This window comes from Petromyzon marinus, chromosome 18 (assembly GCF_048934315.1).
Source record: "Petromyzon marinus isolate PM22_M1 ecotype Great Lakes invasive population chromosome 18, UKy_Petmar_22M1.pri1.0, whole genome shotgun sequence".
Classification (NCBI taxonomy): Eukaryota; Metazoa; Chordata; class Hyperoartia; order Petromyzontiformes; family Petromyzontidae; genus Petromyzon; species Petromyzon marinus.
The window spans coordinates 13986566-14000368 of record NC_133684.1 but is presented as its reverse complement, the minus strand read 5'-3'; the positions used below and the strand labels follow the sequence as shown (position 1 = coordinate 14000368).

At 47.3% G+C, this 13803-nt stretch overlaps 1 protein-coding gene across 5 annotated transcripts in view; it reads left to right on the top strand.

Annotated features, from left to right (window-relative positions):
• HERC2 (HECT and RLD domain containing E3 ubiquitin protein ligase 2) overlaps nucleotides 1–13803 on the top strand; it is a 159739-nt gene that overhangs the window by 130645 nt on the left and 15291 nt on the right. For all 5 annotated transcript variants that reach the window (XM_032956770.2, XM_032956768.2, XM_032956767.2 and 2 more), the window contains exons 80-88: nucleotides 155–332; nucleotides 652–813; nucleotides 1763–1854; nucleotides 2940–3079; nucleotides 3935–4122; nucleotides 4994–5185; nucleotides 6287–6370; nucleotides 7566–7707; nucleotides 8730–8924. In XM_032956770.2, the coding sequence (XP_032812661.2) occupies nucleotides 155–332; nucleotides 652–813; nucleotides 1763–1854; nucleotides 2940–3079; nucleotides 3935–4122; nucleotides 4994–5185; nucleotides 6287–6370; nucleotides 7566–7707; nucleotides 8730–8924 (1373 nt within the window). The remainder of the gene's footprint in view (nucleotides 1–154; nucleotides 333–651; nucleotides 814–1762; nucleotides 1855–2939; nucleotides 3080–3934; nucleotides 4123–4993; nucleotides 5186–6286; nucleotides 6371–7565; nucleotides 7708–8729; nucleotides 8925–13803) is intronic.

Sequence of the window (13803 nt, the reverse complement as noted above, 5' to 3'; positions counted from 1 at the left end):
TCGATCATTTCCCTCTGCGTCTGGGCGTGGTGTCTGTCGCACCTCCCCACGTGTGCCGTGCTGACTTTGGCGAGTGCTGATTTGCGGCACCGGCCCCAGGAGTCTGCATAGGCCACACGGGGGGATTCCTTGTCTGCGTGTGTTGTCCGCTCAGCCCGTGCGACCGCCCGCGAGTGATCGAGTCGCTGCGCGGGGTGGAGGTGGTGGACGTGGCCGCGGGTGGCGCCCACAGCGCCTGCATCACATCGGCCGGGGAGCTCTACACGTGGGGCAAGGGCCGCTATGGGCGGTTGGGACACGGGGACAGTGAGGACCAGCTAAAGCCGAAAATGGTGCGTGTGCCCTCCCCGAGCGGCGCTGCTGCCGCTCGTCTCACTCCGATGCCTCACTCTGCGATGTCTGGGCCAACGCTGCATGCCCACCGGCACCCCTCTGTGGAGAACCCCTGTATCTCTTGATTACATGGCAGTTCGACTTTCCCCGTCACATTTCACAGTTCATTCCCCTAAACTCAAATCCGGAATCCCTTCCCATCGTCTAACTTTGCTCAAGGCAATAAACATGTTAACGCTTATCTAGTTTGTTTCCGCTGGCCTGCGCTGTTAACCTTTTTAATCTCCTTCCTCCTCCCTTCGCCACGGTTGCCCACAGGTGGAGACCCTGAAGGGTTGCCGTGTCATTGACGTGGCGTGCGGCAGTGGCGACGCGCAGACGCTGTGCCTCACGGACGACGACAGCGTGTGGTCATGGGGCGACGGGGACTACGGGAAGCTGGGCCGTGGCGGCAGCGACGGCTGCAAGGTCCCGCAGAAGGTACTCTCGTGCGCTTGAGAGGAACTCGCATAACCTTGGAAACACTGGAATCTCACTGACACACAGCCGGTTGATCAACTTATCTCAACAATGCCACCCACCCACCCATACCATCACTAAATCTATGCTCATCTGCTATGGACCGGCTGCTGCTCAGTGTGAAATGTTATTGGATTAAGCCAGCAGAGCAGAGCTTCTCATCTGTCTGGAGCAGTCTTTGCCGACTGAAGCCCGCACAGCCGTAACAAACAGAGCTCTCAAGACCAGACTAAAAACATTTCTCTTCTCTTCTGCTGCTTACGTTTAGTCGTATTTTATTTGTTATCATTGTTTATTTTATTCATTTTCTGTCTCGGCTTTTTGCTAAATATGGCCGCACATTACAAATCTTGGATCGATTGATTGACAGTAAATTATAGTTGGCTGATGCATTTATTATTGAGCAGTAAGCTACGTGGGACAATGGCATTAATTTAACCATCAGACAATACATTTTACAGATTTTCTTCAAATTAAGTGTTTGTGCCATGTATTTAGTTATGGAAAGTAACAAATTCAAGTAGATCAGGTATTTTATTAACAATATGAGGTCTGTGTGAGGTGTAAGGTCTGTGAAGCAGCAGCAACAGCAATTCACTTCACATGGCAATAGCTGGTTACCATTTCCGTTACCATTACTGTTGTTATTACCATTACTGAGACTCTTGCAACTTCTCTGTTACTGTTGACATTGCCGTTACTGTTGCCATTAACCTTGCCGTTGCTTTTAACCTTGCCTTTACTGTTGTCGTTACCCCTACCATTGGCGTTACCATTGCCGTTACTGTTACCATAGCCGTTGCTGTAGCCATTTCCGTTACCATTACCATGACCATAGCCATCGCTGTAGCCATTGCTGTTGCCGTGTGCGCTAATTCCACGCGTGGTGTGCGCTGGTGGCGTGTCTTAGATCGAGTCCCTCGCGGGCCTGGGCGTGGTGAAGGTGGAGTGTGGCTCCCAGTTCTCTGTCGCGCTCACCAAGTCTGGCGCCGTCTTCACGTGGTGAGCATGCTCACTTGCCTGACGGTCAGCACACTGAGTACGATGCCTCTCGTATAAAAACAAATATTTTGTTGCCTCTGCCCGGAGACACAAACATTTTCAAAATCAGAATAGTGAACAAAGTCAGAGTCTCTTGAAGTGCTCGTGAGTGTATGATGGTTTCCAACTCTCAACTCTGAAACTGGAGATAAAAATTTCGACAGAAAAAAACGTGATTTATCGTTGAAGGTTGTACAAAAATTACGGAAAAAAAAGTGGACAGGAGGGAATGTGAGACATAAAAATACACCAGGGTCATCATAAACAACAAACAAAAATCATCGTGCAGGCAATACCTCGCACATCCAGGGGACAATCAGCGAGTGACGCGTTCAAAACATGGGCATTTCTTGCGCCAGTGTGAGCTGACACGCACGGAGTGAACACCTGCAAGCGTGCGCACTCCGCTTTCTCAAAGCTCGCCCTCAAGAAGCTGGGATTGAGCGTTTGCACCTCCCGTGACTCAGGCCCCCATAGCTCAGGAAACCCTGGGTACATCGACAGTAAAATAATTAGCCCGTGCCACCACGCAGAGGTAACTGTCTCCAAATGGTCAGCGAGTTAAACGAGACGACGACATATGCACGAGCAAAGTGTGAGCCATCGGTTAGATCTGAACTTGGTTGAACTTGAACTTATTTGGCACCGTACCTAGCCAACCGTGCTAATCACACCTAAAAATCCGTCCTCCTCTAACTCTCTGACCAAGTAAAAACCAAGAACCATATTTTTCTTTCAATGACTGTTGTGTTTCACCATCATGCCTCCGAGCTTTTTGCAACTTCAGAACAAAAACAACAGCGGGAACATCACTTGCGTACCAAATGCAGTGTTATCCTTCATTGCACATTGATACAAGCTGCAGTATCTGGACCCCGTTGCTCGGCTGCCAGGCTGCTAGACAAGCAAAGGTACCGGAGCTGGGATTTCCATTGCGCTGCCACAGAGGTCGAGCAGCACCGGAGGCTATGGGTTCATCCGAGTTCTCCACCTCAGTCCCTACCCCCCCCCTGTGGCGACGGTGTCCACCCGGTGCCTGCGCGCAGGGGCAAGGGTGACTACCACCGGCTGGGCCATGGCTCGGACGACCACGTGCGCCGCCCCCGCCAGGTGCAGGCGCTCCAGGGCAAGAAGGTCATCGCCATCGCCACCGGCTCCCTCCACTGCATCTGCTGCACGGAAGACGGTGAGGAGCGCCGTGCGCGCGCCGCTGAGAACGCGGGGTTCGTTTTCAGGGGGGCAGCCACTCACAATTATTAGTGCAGCTTCTCTGGTTCAACAAGCCGATGCTCTCAGCTGATGAGGATCACTTGATGAAAAAGAAGGCAGCGGTTCAGGACTACTTGGGAAGTTTCTCCCCCAAATTTTGTGATATTCCAAATCAAGATCACGGTGTCATCTTGGCCAAAACCGGGACCTTAGTTCGGTGTGAATTTACCTTTTGATATTTAGACGTTTACTCTAAATCTGAATACTTTTGAATGTGATCTGTTGTGACCGATGCAGCAACGCATGTGATGTCGGTTCCCGAGCACAGCCGGTATCAGGTAAGCAGAGGCCTTCATAAAATAGTCGATGACAGAGGATTGTAAAATATGATTAAACTTGTAAGGGTTGGGTTTGTGGTTTCAGAGCAGATGAGGATAAAGATAAATGTGTGTGTAATTGAGTATATATCGCTCGGCTCAACATTAGTGTTTTTTTCCCTCCAGGGAAAATGAATAAAAAATACACTTTAAATTATGTTAATTTGCAATTGGCCAATGTTACATTGTGGGACCCTGAAAGAATGGCAGTGGTTTGGGGAGGCTTTCATCCAGCAGTTGATTGATCATGGCTGATGATTGGCTCCGAGAGATTCAAGTATGGACTACAGTATCATCTTCTAGGGCTCCTCCCTGATGTGATGCTCTACAGAACTGACGGAGTTTCCGAAATCCATCCCTCACATCGCGATGTAAACTGTGACGGCACGAAGAGAGTCCTGGGGCATGTGCGAGGGGGGGAGGGGCTCCTGGACCGGTGCGCGGTTTTTCCGCAGGTGACGTTTACACGTGGGGCGACAACGACGAGGGGCAGCTCGGGGACAGCACCACCAATGCCATCCAGCGGCCGCGGCTCGTTGCCGCCCTGCAGGGGAAGAAGATCAACCGCGTGGCGTGCGGCTCGGCCCACAGCCTGGCCTGGTCGACGAGCAAGCCCGTGCACGCCAGCAAGCTGCCCATGCAGGTGAGGACCGAGACCCCACGAGTTCACCCAGGTCACCTGTGCCAATGAGCCCACAGACCCTTGCCTCTTGAGTTCTCACCTGGTTAAACGAATAGCGATCGTGATAATAAATCTTGGTATTTGTAAAGGAGTTTAAGCCGGCAGCTTGGGTGGGTCTTGAACTGGGACTCTCTAACAATCCCATTCTTTTCCCCTAACGGTTCGCAACCGACTCATTTCCATTTAAGTTTTCCCTGACGACAAATCCGATTGGAATCTTCTCCACCTTCAAATCCGATTGGGTGCCCCCTATGTCAGCTCCTCCTGTGATAGTTCACCGATGAGAGTCGCGCTATTGGAATTTGCGAGCCGTTAGAATTGGTGAGTGTTTTTTTTTTCTTTCCAAATGGGGTTTGCCTATTGGCAACCGTGACACATTTATATTGTGCTTTAATGCAAAGAAGCTTTACATTGAATATCGTCGCAAATATTGGGAGGGGGGTACCCCAGTGGCAGCTGTCCCTGTGCGGTACAAGGTGACTCGGCACCAGCCTGGATGTGGGCACTAGTCTCGAGTTCCCTTCCACCTTGTAGAGACGCTGGCGCTGAATAAGATCTCTCCCTCCTGTCTCTGTCTCGCACCATCTTCCCAGCCTCCTTCATCCATGCACTGTGTGATATCTGTCTAAGTCAAGGATTGGCAACCAAAACAACAATAAGAAAAAACATTGGGATTGAGTGAAAAACTCTATTTCAAGAGCCGCAATGCACGTTAATATGAATAGCGTCAAGAGGCAGGCCTTAAACAGCCGCATGCAGCTCCGGAGCCGCCGGTTGCTGACCTCTGGTCTAAGTGGATTCCATTGATTTCAACGGTGCCTTCCTCCTCCAGGTGCCAATGGAGTACAACCACCTGCAGGAGCTGGCCATGGTGGCCCTGAGGAACCGCCTCGTTCTGCTGCACCACTTCTCTGACCTCTTCTGCCCGTGCATCTCCATGTTCGACCTGGAGGGGCAGCTGGGCGAGCTGGGTCCCCTCGTGGGGCTCGACATGCTCAGGGGAATCCTCATCTCGTCGGGAAAGGTGACCTCCTGATCGCAGCACGCACACTCATTCACTCACTTGCGTACGGACTCACGCACTCGCGCATGCACTGACTCACGCATTCTCACGCACTCCTGCACGCACGTGGGGCTCCGTGGGGTGTCTGCCCCGTGACCCCAGGCGGTTTACGTGCCTCGTACGCAATCGGTTGACGTGGAGCTTCATTAAGGGGAAAGGTGTTCTGCAACCCTAAAGCTATTAAGCTATTTTTTATTTTATCAGGTAATGCTCATTGAGCTATGTAGCTCTTCTTCAGAAGCGACCTGGCCATCACAAATGATAGCTCAACGAAGTGGCTTACCATATGGAAATGTATAGCAGCCAAATACTCTCAAGGCATGTTTCTCATGTGGAGGGAAAAACCGGAGGACCTGGAGAAAAATCGACGCCACCATAGGGAGAGATAACATGCAAACTCCAAATATGGAGAAGATGTCACATTTGGGATCAAACCCACGACCTTCTGTAAACCAGGTGAGCTAGTTAACATCTCACCATCGTGGCGCCCCTAGGCAGGTCGTAGGGGTTAAATACATAAGGTGTAAAGCTCCGCCAAAGTCACTGGACATGACCCTCCCGATGAGACATTGAATGTCGAAAACGGTCCAAGGTTTGCTTGTGTTAAACTAAACTCTTTTTTATTTTAGCAGGTAAGGCCCACGAAGCTATAGAGCTCATTTTCAGAAGTGACCTAGCTACAAATGAAAGCTCAACGAAGTGGCTCATCACGTGGAAATGTATAGCCGTCAATTCCGCTGAAATTATTATTTGAAGGAGGCGAATTGTCTGCTCAGTCATTTTGTTACTTTTATTTTCCAAAACGATGCTTATATTTTTTATATCCTGTAGCGTTTAATGTGGTACCTGATGGGCATTCGTTTAAACAAGGTACTCAAAGACCTGTGGCATCGTCGTTGCATGATGGTGTGATATATCAAATATGTAAAATGGCTCCTTTAAAATATAAAATTACATACTTCTCCTTTTAGGGCCACGGTGCTATCGACGAGTGTGCTGGGGTGTTTTTTTACCATTGAGAGAGGAGCTCACCAGATGTTTGTTTTTTCTTTCGCTTCGCAGGAGACTGCCTTCAGGAAGGTGGTGCAAGCCACCATGGTGCGTGATCGGCAGCATGGCCCAGTGGTGGAACTCAACCGCATTCAGGCAAATACTGTGCACCGTGTCGGTTCACTGCAGCGGAAAACCGAACGCGGAGAGCGCCTCCTAAGCATCCTCAGCCCACAGCGACGCGTCTCGTGTTATCAACGCTGCTCCGTGGCTCCCACGCAGCTCGGTTGGCAGAGCGGCGGGACTCGGAGTCGTCTCGTCGTGACACCAAGTCCGCGGCCGGGGTCGGCTCGGCCTGAACCATCGTGTTCCTGGCCTCAGGATACAGATACCGGTTCAGTGGTCAGCCGTGCCCCGGGGGGAGATCAGTCCCAGCGAGTAGCCACGAACACAAAATCGGCTGCTCATTTTAGCGTAGCACTTGAAGGTTTTTGGTTTCCTAACAAACGCTTCGGTAATGACACAGGGTGGTCCCATAATAATACCTCCCACTGAAATATCTGCCTGTGTTCTCAACAGGTGATGGAACATTGTGAAAGCGTTTGCTCCCTTATAACACACTAGAGGGATTCATATTCTTGGTTCTTTCGGTAAAGTCACGTAGAAGGGAAACAATAAAATAAAAATATATACATATAAAACAATAAAATTCTCACGACGTTTCGACTGCAACACAAGCAATCATCACCTGATGATGCAATCATCACCTGATGATTGTGTTGCAGTCGAAACGTCGTGAGAATTTTATTGTTTTATATATGTATTTTTCATCAGGTGATGATTGCTTGTGTTGCAGTCGAAACGTCGTGAGAATTTTATTGTTATATATATTTTAATTATTATTTTATTGTTTCCCTTCTACGTGACTTTACCAAAAGAACCAAGAATATGAATCCTTGCAGTCATAAAAGCTTTAAATAAAAATGTACACTAGAGGGAGTTAAGGAATTGAATAAGTGCATTTGGGATTATTAGGAGATGTGAACAAAGCCTTGAAATACAATGCTGTTTTCTCTACAGCGTGACCTTGTCACTTCAATGGGGTGTATATAAATAGATCAGACTGTATTTGACCAATATATGAGGGCACCATCAGAAGACCGTGTCTTGTTCATTCATCGCACCTCACAACTCAATTGTGCCTTTGAGTGTTTGCACGTGGAGTCACATTACCCCATCAGTAGGGTGCACTGCATTCTATTACACATGTACATAATAAACAGGAAACATGTACAATCAGTGTAGTGCAAGTTGGGCTGCCGCTGCTGAAGTGGGATGTTGCTGTGTGCAGGTGAAGCGCTCGCGGAGTAAGGGCGGCCTGGCCGGGCCCGACGGCTCTAAGTCTGTGTTCGGGCAGATGTGCGCCAAGATGAGCTCCTTCGGGTCGGACTCGCTGCTCCTGCCGCACCGCGTTTGGAAGGTCAAGTTCGTGGGTGAGCCTTCGCCTGGCTCCACATGGGGTGGAGAACCACGGTGGCGAGATGTTAACGACCTCGCCTGGTATACAGGAGGTCGTGGGTTCGATCCCGACCCTTCTGACGCCTGTATATTTGGAGTTTGGATGTTCTCCCTATGGTCGCGTGGATTTTACTCTGGGTCCTCCGGTTTTTCCCTCCACATTTAGAAACGTGCGTTTAGAGTATTTGGCTGCTGTACATTTACACATGCTAAACCACTTCGTCGAGCTATCATTTGTGGCTAGGTTGCTTCTGAAAAAGAGCTATGTAGCTCAGTGGGTCTTACCTGGTAACATTTTTAAAAGTTTAGTTTTACAATTTTAGGAGTCACGTTTGCCCGCTGAGAGGGACGTGCTCATCAAGCTCGTCTCTCGTGTCTGGAGTCTCCGTCAAATGTTCCTTTTTGGCCCCTGTACCAGCAGCACGCACTGCCTTTGACAACAAAATCACAGAGAATTACAACGCTACTCACATGGCTTAAGTGGCATTTTCAATCGACCTAACAGATTGTAATAAACTATTTGGTTATTAATTCAGGAGCCAACTTTGGGATGTATGGTCATTTCCTCTTCTCAATGTTATTTTATGTTATTTTATATGGGGTTTCGCGGAACACTTTACACGCAATGATCAACTTGCACATCACGTCTAATCTCAAACTTTGGAAGGGCACCCCAAGTGACAACTCTCCCTGTGCTGTACAAGTTGACTTGGTACAGGCCTGTATGTGGGTATTCGTTTTAAGTTTACTTCTGTCTTTTTGTAGAGACCCTGGGGCTGAATGAGATCTCTCTTCCTCCCGCAGCAGCTTCATGGACTCCTTTGCTCGACGCCGCCCCCCCCCCCCCTATTCGAGATTGTTTGGCACCATGTCAATCCGGCGCATCCTCGCTCTTCCTCGGTTTCTTGTTCCCGTGCGCCGGCGTACCACGATTGTGAAGCTTAAGCGGGGGCAGTCCCGCACTTTACTAACACGATGGGTGTGTGTCCTGGCACAGGGGAGTCCGTGGACGACTGTGGTGGTGGCTACAGCGAGTCCATAGCCGAGATGTGCGAGGAATTGCAGAATGGCCTCACGCCGCTGCTCATGGTCACCCCCAATGGGCGTGACGAGTCTGGCGCCAACCGCGACTGCTTCCTCCTCAACCCCGCCGCCAAGTCTGCCGTGCACCTGAGCATGCTGCGCTTCCTCGGTACGCGCACGCTCGCAGGCACGCTGGCTTGCATGCTGGCTTGCACGGTCGCTTACACTCTGGCTCACTCGCTCACCGTCCCTCCCTGTTACTGCTGCCCGCTGCGTCCAGCAGCGCAGCTTGGCTGGAAATGCCTGTTGCCATGAAGGTGTAGGATTTGCCAATTAAGCAATGGCCCTAGTTGTCTTACCGTGGTGGAGAGATGTTAACTACCTCGCCCGTTATTCAGGAGGTTGTGGGAACGATCCCGACCCTGTGGTCATCCTGTTTTTCTCTCCACATTCAGAAACATGCATTTCGAGTATTTGGCTGCTATACAATTCCAAATGATAAGCCATTTTGTTCGGCTATCATTTCTGGCTAGGTTGCTTCTGATGATGAGCTATATAGCTCAGTGGATATACATGGTAAAAAATTTTTAAAAGTTTTTTATCGTTTTACATTTATCAATCGCAGTATGGGCGTCCCTCGCATAACATGCCCCCCCATCGCGCGAATTCGCAGTTACGCGATTAATATTCTTGGGTCTTTCGGTAAAGTCATGTAGATAGGTTCAAAGAAAATCACAAAAAAATTCAAAAAATCCGACGTTTCGATCGCAACACAAGCGATCGTCTTCAGGAAAAGGGGAGTTAGCTGCCAAGGCAAACTCTTTAAAAGGGGTTTTAATGGGTGTAGCACAAAGTCAGCAGCCAATGATAATGTAAGTGGCGGGTGGTTGGTTTTCCAACAATAAAAGGGCTGCCAGGTCAAAATCAGCATGTTAAAGAGATTAGCATGTTAATGGGAGATCGCAGAGCCGCAACCAAGGGGTCGGCACACGAAGTGACTGAAAGCGCAAGTTTGAAATGGGCGTAAAGCATACCTAACATTGGAAGGTGGTAGGATGGGAACATCATATCAAATTACGACTTAAACTGGTTGATAATGAATTTTGATTTAAAGCTTTCGTGACTGCAGTAATTCATATTCTTAGTTTTTTCGGTAAAGTCACGTTGAAGAGAAACAACAAAATAACAAAATATATATAAAACAATAAAAAATTCTCACGACGTTTCGACCATAACTCAAACGGTCATCATCAGGTGTGTCGGTTTGCATAAATTTATTTTGAAAACGGCATATTTATTTATTTATATTTATATAAAAAAAACGTTTGCGTCACGCGCAACGATGGCAGTTTGCCAGGACTAGTCCATCTATTTTTTGAAAAGAGGAGGGGGGAGACGAAATTTGTTTTTATGTATGCTGTCTGAAAGGCACTGTAAGCGTGAACAATCAATCAAGAACTGAAATGATTTATCAAATCTTTCCAATGATTGCTAAGATAGAATCCATCTTCTCGGTTGAAATTGTCTCTGTGTTTGTATATGTGGATAGCCTCATGAACGAATCTCTCATGGAAGCCAGATGGCTTACAAAGAACCTCCGTCTTGGAAAAGTCAATGGCATGTGAGCCTACTGAATTAGAACAATGATCTGCTACGGCCGAGGTGTTGGTCCTACCGTGTTTAAGGTCTGCTTTATGTTCACGAATGCGGTCCGAGATATGGCGTTTGGTTTCTCCAATGTAACTACTACCACAGAGGCAACTTAGTTTGTAGACACCAGGGTATTGTATGTCCGGAATCACATCTTTTACAGACGGAACCAGATCACGGATTTTATGTAATGTGTTGAAACGGACCTGGATCTTGTGTTTATTCAAGATTTTGGAGATCTTTTTTGTGATCCCAGCAATGTAGGGTAAAGTGATGGTTTTGAAAGGCTCCTCAAGAGGGTTCTTCTTCATGGTTTGAGTGATAGCTTTGCAGATTGTATAGTCGGAGTAACCATTAGCCCTAAGAGCTTGGTGTACGTGCTTGAGTTCACTGCTTATGTGTTCCTGGTCGGATATGCATTGGGCTCTATGATACAGAGTCTTGATGAGAGAATTCTTCTGTGATGGATGGTGGTGGGAATCCGGTTTCAGATAAGCATCCGTATGGGTAGCTTTCCTGTAGACAGAGTGGCTCATTGAACCATCAGGTCTCTTTTTAATTAGGACATCCAAAAAAGGTATCTTGCCATCTATTTCGACTTCCATGGTAAATCTGATGGCTGGGTGTATGGAATTGATGTGGTCGAAGAATTGGTCTAGAGCAGGCCGGCCATGTGGCCAGATGACAAAAGTGTCATCCACGTACCTCTTCCATAAGGTTGGGCGCAGAGTGGCAGTCTGGATGGCGTCAGTCTCAAATTTCTCCATGAAAATGTTAGCTATAACTGGAGAAAGGGGGGAGCCCATTGGGGTGCCCTCAGTTTGTTTGTAGAAAGTTCCATTCCAAGTGAAGTATGTATTGGTTAAACAGTGTCTCACCAGGGGGGGTACCTCAGTGTTTAGTCCTTGATGAACCAAGTCTTCAATGATTGCAATGGTGTCAGGTACAGGAACCTTGGTGAATAAGGAAACTACATCAAAACTGACAAGCAGGTCGTCTGGGGACAGGGAAATACCCTTGATTGTTGATACCAGGTGAGTAGAATTTTGTACCGCAGAGGTGGTCTTTCCAGTGAAAGGACGCAGGATTTCAGACAAAAAACGAGCTAGTTTGTAGGTGGGGGAGCTGATAGTAGAGACTATGGGACGAAGAGGTGTATCAACTTTATGTATTTTTGGTAAGCCGTATAATCTTGGTGGCCTGGCAGCAGAAGGTTTCAACGAAAACTGTTTAGATTGATCAATTAATGCGGTTGAATCAGAAATTATTTTGTTGGTTTGTGTGACGAGGCTGTTGGTGGGATCTCTTTTTATTTTTGTATAACTACCATCGTCGAGTAATTCTTTAATTTTGTTGTTGTATTCTATTTTATCCATGATAACAGTAGCATTGCCTTTGTCAGCTGAGAGAACTACAATATCATTCCTCTTTTTTAATTTATATAATTCAAAACGCTCATCTTTGCTGAGGTTGCTAGCTGGCATCTTAGCGTTTTTGAGGGTTGCAGCGATTTCAGATCTTGCTACGTCTGCAGCGATGTGACCCAGGCCCCTGAGAGCAACGTCTACTTGGGCAATTATATCATTAACTGGTATGTGTTTAGGTGTGACTGCAAAGTTTAGACCTTTAGCTAAAACGGATTTCAGACCATCGGAAATAGAACTGTTACTGCGATTAATTACGACTTTATTAACGTCTAACTTTTTGGTGTGTGGGTCCGGTCTTTTGTTGAAGAGGAGGTTAAATTTGGAAATCAGGTTTTCCTTACATTTGGTCGACATAGTAGCAGCTGAAGAGGCAGTCATATTGTCTACATGTTCCCAATCCGATGTGGACATTATTGCCGTCAATGATAAGTGTGATTTGTAGAGTGTCTTGTCTAACTGATCTAGTTCTGTGCGTATAAGTCTGATTTTTTCTGAGATAAGAGCTAAGCTAGTTTTGAAAAGAATTCGTTTCGCATTAGAAGAAGTTACAGTAGCAGAGGTGAGTGTAAATGCGATTGGTATTACCCCAGAGTCGCGGCATCTCTTCAGGAAGGTGAGAGACTCGATCAGCTGAGCTTTCTTATCCCGGAGTTTGTTGAAGGATCTTTAAAGTTATGTGAAAACCCTCCCCGTAGAGGCGATTAAATTTTGATTTAAAGCTTTCGTGACTGCAGTAATTCATATTCTTAGTTTTTTCGGTAAAGTCACGTTGAAGAGAAACAACAAAATAACAAAATATATATAAAACAATAAAAAATTCTCACGACGTTTCGACCATAACATAAAGTTGATACACCTCTTCGTCCCATAGTCTCTACTATCAGCTCCCCCACCTACAAACTAGCTCGTTTTTTGTCTGAAATCCTGCGTCCTTTCACTGGAAAGACCACCTCTGCGGTACAAAATTCTACTCACCTGGTATCAACAATCAAGGGTATTTCCCTGTCCCCAGACGACCTGCTTGTCAGTTTTGATGTAGTTTCCTTATTCACCAAGGTTCCTGTACCTGACACCATTGCAATCATTGAAGACTTGGTTCATCAAGGACTAAACACTGAGGTACCCCCCCTGGTGAGACACTGTTTAACCAATACATACTTCACTTGGAATGGAACTTTCTACAAACAAACTGAGGGCACCCCAATGGGCTCCCCCCCTTTCTCCAGTTATAGCTAACATTTTCATGGAGAAATTTGAGACTGACGCCATCCAGACTGCCACTCTGCGCCCAACCTTATGGAAGAGGTACGTGGATGACACTTTTGTCATCTGGCCACATGGCCGGCCTGCTCTAGACCAATTCTTCGACCACATCAATTCCATACACCCAGCCATCAGATTTACCATGGAAGTCGAAATAGATGGCAAGATACCTTTTTTGGATGTCCTAATTAAAAAGAGACCTGATGGTTCAATGAGCCACTCTGTCTACAGGAAAGCTACCCATACGGCTGCTTATCTGAAACCGGATTCCCACCACCATCCATCACAGAAGAATTCTCTCATCAAGACTCTGTATCATAGAGCCCAATGCATATCCGACCAGGAACACATAAGCAGTGAACTCAAGCACGTACACCAAGCTCTTAGGGCTAATGGTTACTCCGACTATACAATCCGCAAAGCTATCACTCAAACCATGAAGAAGAACCCTCTTGAGGAGCCTTTCAAAACCATCACTTTACCCTACATTGCTGGGATCACAAAAAAGATCTCCAAAATCTTGAATAAACACAAGATCCAGGTCCGTTTCAACACATTACATAAAATCCGTGATCTGGTTCCGTCTGTAAAAGATGTGATTCCGGACATACAATACCCTGGTGTCTACAAACTAAGTTGCCTCTGTGGTAGTAGTTACATTGGAGAAACCAAACGCCATATCTCGGACCGCATTCGTGAACATAAAGC